This window comes from Phalacrocorax carbo, chromosome 3 (genome assembly GCF_963921805.1).
Source record: "Phalacrocorax carbo chromosome 3, bPhaCar2.1, whole genome shotgun sequence".
Classification (NCBI taxonomy): domain Eukaryota; kingdom Metazoa; phylum Chordata; class Aves; order Suliformes; family Phalacrocoracidae; genus Phalacrocorax; species Phalacrocorax carbo.
In genome coordinates this window covers 9,810,911-9,822,067 of record NC_087515.1, presented here as the reverse complement: position 1 = coordinate 9,822,067, position 11,157 = coordinate 9,810,911, and the positions used below count along the sequence as shown (strand labels likewise).

Below are 11,157 nucleotides of genomic sequence, written 5' to 3'. Positions count from 1 at the left end.
GCCTAGAAGGAGTTTCTCTGGGTCTCGATGTTAAGGTGGACAGTGAATTAGAGAAAATTGTAGCATGAACCACAGTAAAATAAAATCATGTTATGATATGCATGACTTGCATCTATTGTTAATGACGTAAGTATGATGTTTGTAATTCAGTCACCCTTGCTGCTGTAGTCATCTGCTATGGAAGCAAGGGGCCCTGACAGGAGCAGGTGTTTGGGTAATTCTGAAAATTGCATGGAGGAGAAAGACAGCACCTTAATCCAGCTCATACAGCCAATTGGAATTGGTGACCTACCACAGAACTGATTGAATTTTAATGAGTTGAATTATCTCTGAATTAAGCTGGTTGATACGCTTGTGGCTGTGGTTTGAACACACTTTGGTTTTTGCATAGGTCCGAACTGGAAATAAACTGGAAGAGAAAATCTGGGAAATGGCTCTTTAACTCTTTTCAAATTAGATTTATGGCCATGTATGCTCTAGGGGCAGACATTGTATTCTTAGCTTGTTACTTTGCCTGAGTAAAATTTTTATGAAAACACAAAATTTATAGTTATTAGACTACATTTTTCCACTCAAAATCTTCTTTCCTGCTTGGAGTTAGCAAGCAAAAAAGGCTTTGTAAGCATAGCTTGCTCATATGATTTTAATAGACTTGTTCCGGGCTTCTTTTTTTCCTTTTCTCTCTTATTCCTAATGAGAATAGGACTGGGGTAATATTAATGTCGGCAGCAGCAGTAGTAGAAAGGCACATGCAGCACACCTACGTGCCAAATATGAAAGTGTTTGGGAAGATGAGCAAACCCACTTCATAGCCTAGGAGTGAAAAGCAGCTTCAGCACTCCATTTTGTGACTGTTCTGGATAGGCAGAAAGAAGTTCATCTGGTAGTGTAACTAGACAAGATAAGATAAACTAACCCTACAAAAATGCTAAGTCTGCGTTTAAAAAAACCCCAAACACACATATATGGAGGAATGGTGCTGATGTACAGCGGCACATTGATTCTGGTCTGTCATAGTGTTAAGGGATGGGGAAGAAAGCAGGTAGCAACTGCAGAGTGCTACTAAAAGCTTTTTTTTTTTTTTTTTTAAATATTTGCAAGCAGTATAAACAAGAAAGCCCAGAGGAATAAGGAAAAGTTTGAAGTGCTTTACATACTGCTATAGAAACAATGTGAAACTTGTTATACAAAACCAGCATAAAGCAGGCTGTCTTTATTTACAGCACATGCAAACTCTCTGTGAGAACATCAGCCTGATGGTATATTTGAAGAAACTCTGAGGCTTTTTTATTCTGACTGTATGTTTGCATGTGTTCCAGTCCTTTGGTAGTAGGTGCATCTATAAGCATATAAATGGGCACCTGCAGCTAAAGGTCAGTTCAGCAGCCTTGTAATCAAGTTATTCTGTGTGGGCTTAAAGCTACTGCAGCTGTGATATGCCATAAATTAAATCTCAATGCCTTCAGGTGTGCCCTGCGTGCAGTGGAGTCACATCAGCCTAATTTTTGCTTCAGGTGTTATGAGAGTGTATCGATGGTCTCAGAAATGCCCAAGTTTACTCTACTAGCCAAAGAAATTAGAAAGTTATTAAAAAGAAAGCTGCAACCCCTTTACACCGGTGAGTAAAAATTATTTGCATATAACATTGATGTCTCTGGTTGTTGCACTTCTTTTTTCATAGCATTTAGGTAAGGATTATGAAATTGCCTTTTTAGTTTCAGAGGAAAATGCCGTACTTCATGTTCCTACCAAACCCCTGCTACTGTTCAGTTTATGTTTCTAATATTTCATGAAGATACTAGTATTACCTATCAATAATAATCCTCACTTACAAGGTGTGATGTGGGTTTTGCCTTTATCCTTAGAACTTTGAAAGGGAAAGCGTCATTGTCTGTTTTCTGAATGATATGTTGCAGTGATACACCTCGAGCCCAATTGCAAGGATATTTAAATCTACCTTTTGGTCAGACAGTAGAGTTCACTCCAGATCAAATGGTTAGCAAAGATCTTCTGCAATGTTCTCACCAACTAGTCCAAATGAACTGTTTTACTCTTCAAAGGCTATTTTCAGTTAACTGGATTCAGGTGTGGACTTTTAGCTCAGTATCACTTTACCTGAACAACTACATCGGTTTAGTTCTCTGGAAAACTACAAACGCTGTGCCAGCAAATATTCACCAGAAACTGAAATGCTGTTCTGAGCTCCAATAATTATTTCTTGGTACTGTGTGAAAAAGTTTTCTTGTCTATACCCAATATAGCTTTGCATCGCGTGTGGGCAAGTAGCGAGGTGGATTTTCATAGTGTGAAAAAGGAAAATCCTTTTTTTTTTTTTTTTTCTCCTGCTGAAACAAGTTTGAGCTAAATAGCGATGCACACCAACTTCTACTAAAAGAGACGCCAGTGGACCATAGAAACCACCCCAAAACGTCTTTTATTTTATGAGACGAATACTAGGGGGTCGGGTACCTACAGCCGTGGGCCCTCCAGAGGTATTGTCCAGCCGAGACCATCGAAGCGCTTCGATTCCCGAGCTCCGGCGCTGGCTGAGCCGCTGCGGGGGGTGAGGGCTTCCAGGCAGGGCCCGGGCCGGGGGCTCCTCCCGCCCTGTGCCCGGCTCCGGCGCCCCGGGCCGAGGCTTTCGCCTCCCGGCCAGGCGAGGGGCGCTCCCCGCTGCCCCGGGGAACGGACAGGTAGCTCGGTCAGGTTAGGCTTCAGAGCACAGGGAGCCCCTGCCCGGGGAGGGACGGAGCGGTGGCCCCGCCGCCCGCAGCCCCGCACCTGCCGCTGCCCGCGGCGGCGGGGGGGGGTGGGGGGGGGCGCATCCCGCGCCGGGCTGGGCGGCGGCGCCGCAGGAGCCCCCGGGGCGCGGAGGTCGGACAAAGGCTTGCGGGGTAGGGAGCGGCCGCCGAGCCCCGCGGCGGGTGCGGGCAGCGGGCCGGTCCCTGCCGGGACGGGGGGAGAGGGCACGCGTGAACTTCCCCGCGGGCGCGGGGAGCCTCCTGCCCCCGGTAGGCGGGGAGGGAGGAGGAGGCAGGGGGCGGCAGCCGCTTTCCTAGAGGCGAAAGCGGGGCTCTTGCGTGCTGCCTTCTGCTTCCCCGAGGGTGGCTGGCGGGGAGGGGGAGGCGGGGGAGGAGCCGGCTTCATCCCCGGGCGGGCGGCGGCCCCTCCACTGCGCCAACCTGCAGGCGGGCTGGAGGCAGCCGCCCCGCCCGGCCCCGCCGCGCCGCCCCCCGCCCGGCCCGGCCCCGCCGCGCCGCCCCCCGCCGCCCCCCGCCCGGCCCGGCCCGGCCCCGCCGCGCCGCCCCCCGCCGCCCCCCGGCCCCCCTCGTCCCGGGCAGAGCCGCAAGCAGCCGCTCCCCGCCGCGCCGGTCCTCGGCTGCAGCTTGCTGGCGGCGAGGGCAACAAGCAGCGGCATCTTGGAGCGTCTTCTTTGCCGAGTGTCCTTTCATCTCTCAGTCCGCTCCCCTCTCGTACCTGCAGCCTTTCCTTCGCCCTCCACTCCTCCTGCCTCGTTATTTCTCCTTCTCTACCTCCTCTCTTCCTATTTTCTGGTCTTTTTTTTTTTTTGCGGGTTTTTCTGCTTGCCTTCTCTTTCTTCTTCCCCCATCCTGTTCATTTTTGGACCCTCTCCATCTAGTACCTCTTAATTTCTTGATTTCTTCTGATTTTTTTTTTCCTTGGACTTTGCCTTGTCATGTCAAGATGGAAGTCAGGCATGACTGGCTCTCCTCATCCCCCCACGAAGGCTTTGAGCAGATGAGGTTGAAGAGCAGACCCAGGGAGCCTTCCCCAAGCCTCACCAGAGTAGGTGCGAACTTCTACAGCACTGTCAAGCAGCAGGACTACAGTGCCAGTGTCTGGCTCAGGAGGAAAGACAAACTGGAGCACGTAAGCCAGCTTCTATTTCCCCCCCTCTTTTTTTTTTTTTTTTTTTTTTTCCTTCTAGACCTCTGCCTAGGTATTCTGTCAGGCTACCTCTCTACCAGCTTGGACTCCAGAAGAAAAGTGTTTCTCCAGTAACTGGGCATGTCATTTCCCAAATGGTAGAGAAAGGAGCTACTTAGAGGTCCCAGACTGGTCAAATCTGAGGTAAATAGGATGTCAGTACTGTTCCCAAACCACATGCAAGTCTCTTCCTAATTGGAAATATTTTTTTTAATGTTCTTGGCTTATTTATTCTTCTATTCCCGCAAATTCAGCACTGATGTGGGAGGAGAAAGATTGGGATGGTGCAGATGGAGGTTAAAGCATTTTTCTCACGGTGATTATAATGTAGTTCTAGAATTGCTAAAAGAAAATAGCTTTTTTTTTAAAAAAAAAATCTAGCTGTGAAGCCCCTCACCCCCCCTTCTTTTTCTTCTTCTTCATGCATGGGACTTTGAAAATATTCAGTCTGTGTGGGGTGGAGGAGATTTCCTTCAAGACGTCTGTTCCTGCAGCAGTAGTACATGACTTAACTAAGTGTGTTTGGGACCACAATAGAACTGGTACTGCGGATAGCTGTAGTGAATATTTTATGAGAATTTAAGGTGCTTCTAAGTATTCCTGTCTCAGAAGATGTTTGAAAGCATTTTTCATGTTACTTCTAACGGCAAGGAAATGGGTTGCGATGATCTGCATACTGTCTGAGAGTTTTCTGATTAGCTTATTAGGTGAAACCCATTGTTACAGTGCAACCAAAACAGGGGAGTAACTGCATTTACAGGGATGCAAAACAGTGTGGATGGGTTTGCATAATGCAAATACATTAGTGAGTAGTTTGCAATCACAGTCACGTTGACTTCAGGATGCATGGAAAAATATTTCTGGTGGGTACAGCCACCTGAAGTCTGTCTGGATAGAAATGGTCTCATTACAAGGATAAATTGCCTTTATTACATGAAAATCCTAGATGGCACAGTAGAGTCCTTTAAAGATGAAACCTGAAAAAAGCCTTTCTGTCAACTACTTCATGGAGTAGTACCCTCCCTTCCCAGTAACCTGTGAGTATTTTATCCCTGTTAGTGAAATCTTAAACTTGAGTTGTTTATACTTCTGGGGAAGTGACAAGAAGTGATGAACTGTTAGAAATATCATATTTCAAAATTTGAGAAAGGTATTGAATCCTATCTGCCTTCTTATACATGTTTTTGTGATTCTTTGCACTAACAACAAGGCTTCACAGTAGTAAGCTTGTAAGCAGAGTATTCTCCCATTGTGAAACAAGAAGAAAGGTCAGTGCCTTAGTACAGCTGATGGCTAAAACATAGAAAGCACAGGAATCTGAGCTCTGGCTTTTGCTACAGGCTTTTGCTACATGTGCCTACATGTTGATATGTGTCATCAAATGAATGATTATTAATTGGGGGGGAGGAGGAAGTCATCTGTCAACAGTTTGATAGTTAACTACTGTTCTGGCAGCTGAATGTTACCGTGTTCAGATATCTGCATTTTAAATCACACCACAATATTACAAATGACAATAGGCATTAACTTGTTGGGAGATTACAAGTGCAAAACCTTTATCTTGTGTGTGGGTTTGTGGTTTGGTGGTTGGCTTTTTTTTTGGATGAAGTCAGTATTTTGTCACAATAGTAATCTTCAGTAATGCTGCAGCATTGGTGTGAAAAGCTTTTTCTGTAATCAGTTTGGTGTGAATGCATGTCTGGGGGTTTCCCCTCTCATTTGGTCCAGTCATTTTTATTCCCAGAGCCTATTTGAACAATGTTAAGAAAAAAATTGGAACATTGTTATTTCTTGCTTGCCATGAAGTATTTATTTCATTGGTGTTTATTGTGCATACCCTGCAGTACATTAGATATGCCAACAGTATATATGTGAAAATAGTGGGTTTTTTTAATGATTTAAGGTAACTGCATTACTCATGAGTGTTGTAACAGGCTATTGCATAGCTCCCCTTAGTGTAAATAAAATATGTATTAATTTCTATATCGTATTTTGCTTATACAGTTTTGGAGCAAGGTGGTTATTTTCTATTTTCAGATAAATCTTTGAGGGTTTTGAGTGTTTCCTTGCCAAAGTAGTTATTTCCTGCACTCCACTCTTCCACTCCAAAAGACAAACCAATTAATTTGAGAAGCATCATTCTGAATGGTATAGTCATTGACATATGATAGCTTATGGCCAGTATTGGATAATGAAGATACACAAACTTCGTGAGGTGGATGGCGGACACAAATAACATTTCATTGCAGCTCCCTCTGAGATAATCATGCTACTTGATACCTACAAAGAAAATCAAAATACAAGGACTGAGCATTCATGGAGGCACTGTTTTTGAAAGTATGTCGTCATAAATTTGATGCTACATAATGACAGATATAGGCAGAAGAAGGGTATGTAGTGAGTGTAAGTCAAGATATGCATGAACAGATTTTGAAGTTTCAGATGTGCTCTTTAGGCCTTGTAGAGGGGGTTGGTTTTTGCTTCATTGAAATTATTTCTTAAATTGATTTCAGTGTGGTTGTAATAGGGATAAACTTGGGCCAGTATATTTTATACGCTACTTCCAGTAAATCCTTGTAGACCACAGTAGATACAATATATTGATTTTCATTAAAGTGAGTAGCATGACTTATTCATGTGCAACACTTCTTATTAATCTGTATATAGTTTGAGGGACTGAAAAACATCTTTATTTTTATCAAATTGTTTATATAAAAATCTCAAATACACAGTTTGTTTCTAGATTTCAAAACTGAAATAGCCTTATGGGGTTTGGTGTTGTGCTTTTTGGTTTGTTGTTTTAAAACAGATCTCTATTTGAAGAGTGTGGTAGAGAGGTTCGAAATTCAGCTGTTGCCATGTCTCTTCTAAAAGCACAGAACAAGATCAGATGCACAAATATGATAAAGTTTCTTTAAAATTGTTCAGTACTTAATTATTGACTGACCATAGAGGAAGTCAAAATCTGGAAGGTATTGCTGGCGTCTTGTTAATTGATTGTTCTTCAAATGGATCTTAATATAGTGTGTCTCAGCATTGGCTAATTTTTTATGTGGGTTGTCTTTTTTCAAGTGGCAGTAACACAATTTGTACCACACAAGATCTGAACACAACTCCCATTTTCTTTTGTGAACTGAGACACTGTATTTAAGACTACATGGATCTGCTGCAACATGTTTAAAGTTAGGCCAGTTAGGAGGTTTTGCTGAAGTGAGGCCTGAGTGTACACGTGTGCTGTAGCTAATGGGTCAAAGAGCCATACTTTTAATGGAGGAAATTACTAGAGGTGTGAGGAACTCTGACATTGCAGGTGTGACCGCTGTGATGCTGCAAACCTTTGGCTGGAATTCCTGCAGGGCTGAGATTGTTCAGGTGCTACGGACCTGCTTCAGCTGGTTCCTCGTGCCTTTTTGTGAAGTTGTTTGCCTGGTACTAGAGGTGCTGGAGTGAAAACCATTGTGTGAAATATTCTTAAAGTCTCCTTTGCATAGTGTTTTTTGTTTGGTGTTTGTCTGGTGTTGCCTTTTTTTAGTGAAGTGTGAATTGGTTAACAGAAGAAGAAGGAGGAGGAAGGGACTGGGGAGAAAGAGTAGCTAACTTGATAGCCTTTAGCTGGTGGGAGTTATGTCTGGTTTAATTTACAGCAGCTCTCAGTCATGTCTGTGTATCCTTCAGTAATTATAAGTACTGTATAGCTGCTTTCCTAGTATCTCCGTGAAGAATTCTAGAGAAATTAATTTTAAATAATCAAAACTTAAATGCAGAACAGATTTCTTCTTAAGCTACAACAGATATGCTTCAAGTATGTATATTTTTAATGACAAATACAGGTATTCCTTCTCAAAGATGCAGTAGTAGTCTTTAGTAACTCTTAGATTTAATTTTTTACTTAATTATGTTACAACATTTTAAAAATTGTCTTTTAAAGAACTACTTTGAGACTATTTTTTGGGAGACCTGGTATCAGAACACTCTTATTTCCTGGAGATCCTCGGTCTGTTACCTTTAGTATTATCATAATTAGGAGAAGCTATTTATAATTCTTTCATCATCTCTTGTTTTAACTTAAGTTCTGATCAGTAGCAAAGGCAACATTGGGATTTTCAGACTCTTGCTGTTATGAGAGTTGACTTGACCAGTTGATGTTACGCAGCTGATAAGCATACTGCTATCCCTTTGGCAGCATTGCTATCCAGAGAGAAAAGAGGTTATGAGGTAGAGGGAGGGCAGTGTCGCGTGGCAACAGAGGCAGACATCTAACATGCAAATGTTAGGCCTGAGACAATTTACAATGCTGCCTGACCAGCATGGCTGTCATGAGCAGAGCCTCATGACCAAATCAGTAATAAAATATAACTTCCATTCACCTGTCATAATATCTTTATACAAGTTGAAATCCCAAATCCAATTGTGCCAGTTCATTTTTATTATTCAAAAACTAGTTCTCTTAGGCATCTTAGGCAGACTTTTTTTCTCTTTTTTTTTTTTTTTCTTTTCTTACAAGACAGGAAATTCTTAACAAAAACATTGTTGGGCAGTTTCAAATTGCATTTCTGCTCTTGCATGTGAATTAGCACAAGTGTTAAAAGTCAGAGGGCAGATTTATAGGCTTCAGAATTTGACATCCTCAGGATGGCAGAAGACACCATGTGCATATAGCTATAACCTGTAACACGTAAACAAAAGAGGTAGACGTAGCTTCCTGTAAAGCAAGTAACAGGAGTAGAACTCAGTCAAGCCAAATCAGTTGCTGGACAGAGCCAACGATTTTGACTTAAGGGAGAATAATAAAAGGGTCTAAATCAGAATCCAAAAAATCATTACACACATTCCCAAAGCAGCCCCTGTCTTACAGTAAATGCAAACGCATGGCTTTTTTTGAGTTAAATGAATTGACAGAGCCTTGTGCATTAAGCAGGTATAAATAATTTGTCATCTGAAATAATGTCGGATACCAAGGAGAGTGGAGTGCACCATGTATGAAAGTACGTAATTGGGGGCAATTCAGAGGGCTCTAAAGAGTTGGTTTTCAGCATTTGGAGCTTCTTGATGGCATGGTTGCAGATTTTAATTCCAAATGTCTATCTGGTCCTGGTGATAGGTATCTTTATTTAGATTTCATCATTAAAATCAAGGGAACAAACTCCATTAAGTAGAGGAACTCTGGCTTTTTCTCAACAGAAGACTGACATTTGGAATTGTCTGCCTGCAACAGGGGTACTAACATGTGTTGAGGTTCTTGCTGAAGTTGTAGCATGCAGTTAGCTTCGCTGCCGACAGACTGTATGCGGAGGGATTCTTCTGCTGAAATGTTGCTTTCCTTGAAGGTGTCTTTCTATAGTAATGTTTTGTAGACAAACATAATTAGAGAATAAATGTTCAGAGGAGTGCAAAAAGGGGACCAAACTCATTGAACAGTGTTAAGAAAATACTGAATAGCATTTCAGGGCAGAAAATGTAAAATGGTATCTTTTGAAAATAGTATGGAAGATTTGAAATCTTTAAATTTGGAGGGTAAAGAATAATTTATTTCAGTAGTTACCATGTATAAAAGTAATTGTGTATTGCATAACAGTGAAAAAATACTTAATAGTTCATTTTTCTCTTTCTCATTGAGGTGGGTTGACCTTGGTTGTCTGCCAGCTGCCCACAAAGCTGCTCTCTCCTTCTCCTCAACAGGATAGGGGGAGAAAATGAGATAAAACACCTTGTAGCTTGAGATAAAGACAGGGTGATCACCAGTTACTGTCACAGGCAAAACAGACCCAACTTGGGGAAAATTAATTTCATCTATTGCCAGTTAGAAATAGGGCAGGGTAGTGAGAAACAGGGACAAAATTAAAAATACCTTCCCCCTCTTCCTCCCAGGCTCAACTTCAGTCCTCCTTTCCTGACTTTTCTACATCTTACCCCCTCAATCCCCCAAGTGGTGCAGGGGATTGGAGAATGGGGGTTGCAGTCAGTTCATAACACTTTGTCTCTGCTGTTCCTTCCTCCTCACACTGTTTCCCTGCTGTGGTGTGTGGTCCCTCCCATGGGATATAGTCCTTGTCAAACTGTTCCAGTGTGGGTCCTCCTTACAGGCTGCAGCTCTTCAAAAACTGCTCCGGCATGGGTCCTTTCCAGAAATCCAGACCACTTTTTTGCTACTATCATTCCTTTGTTTTATCAGTGTTGACCATCCTTGTTCAAGGATTTTGAAATGGCAGCTTCAGAAACTTGCAACTGAATCTTACCAGTTACACAAACAAATACTCTGCAGTTTTTAGTGGTTAGGTCTTATAGCAGACCATTGAAAGTAAGTACTCCACTATCTTTAAAAGTGTTAAGACGCTAGGAAAACTATCTTTAGTGAATATTTCATCACAAATGCAATCACTTCACTGTCTATAGAGGATGCCCAAAGGAGCTAGTCTCCGTGGCTGACTATATGTTTAGCTTAGGCCTTCTTCCATTCCAGAACAAGGATTGCAAAAATACTGCAGTGAAACTCTCTTTACAGACTATCCGAAGATGGAAAGAGCAGACCAACTCATACCAATGACTAATAAACCCACTTCATTGTTATTCAATATGGGAAGCTGTATGCTCTTAATCATTCCTAAAAAAGAATGTCCTGTGCTTGCAAATAGACTCCCTAGATCTGGCTGCCCTGATGGAGCCCTGTATTTCCATGTTTATGGCTGCCCACCTCTTGCCCTGCTCTTTTTATAACATTATTTAAGGTCTGATTTCCAGGATTTTTAAGGAGTTTCCCTACTAAGAAGAAAAAACCCAGGTGCCCTGCTAATGTCTTGGAAGGTCCACATATCGTCTTGAACTGAATACTTCCTCTATCACATTTCAGAATCTGAAAGGAGGTTTCTTAAAATGAGATTTGGATACGTTTGGTTTTTTCTTTTTAATGCTTGCATTACTAGATTTTGCACTAATACAGACAGCTGCTGGAGTGAAAAAGTATAACATTAATTTTCCAGTGCAGTGACACTCTAGTGTCTGTAATGTTGTGTAGTCCGAGCAGACAACCAAGTTGCTGCAATCTGTCCTTCGCAGTTCTTGGGGACTGGAGTAGACTATTTGAGGGTGTATCTAGATTAGGTAATAGGTATGTGTCGGCATCGGTATCCCCTAGTCAGCCAAACAGGGAACCTGTGCTGCTGCTTGCTCATAACCTGTATGCCCAGGTTTCCAGAGTGGGGGAGCAATGAA

General features: G+C 42.5%; 1 protein-coding gene across 2 annotated transcripts in view; it reads left to right on the top strand.

The window, feature by feature from the left end:
- The first annotated feature begins 3,324 nt into the window (after window positions 1-3,324).
- Window positions 3,325-11,157, top strand: part of PLD5 (phospholipase D family member 5) — a 201,424-nt gene continuing 193,591 nt past the window's right edge. Inside the window, exon 1 of one of the 2 annotated variants that reach the window (XM_064445785.1) lies at window positions 3,325-3,891. In XM_064445785.1, the coding sequence (XP_064301855.1) occupies window positions 3,706-3,891 (186 nt within the window). In that variant the 5' untranslated portion in view covers window positions 3,325-3,705. The remainder of the gene's footprint in view (window positions 3,892-11,157) is intronic. The other variant, XM_064445783.1, reaches the window with a different exon arrangement.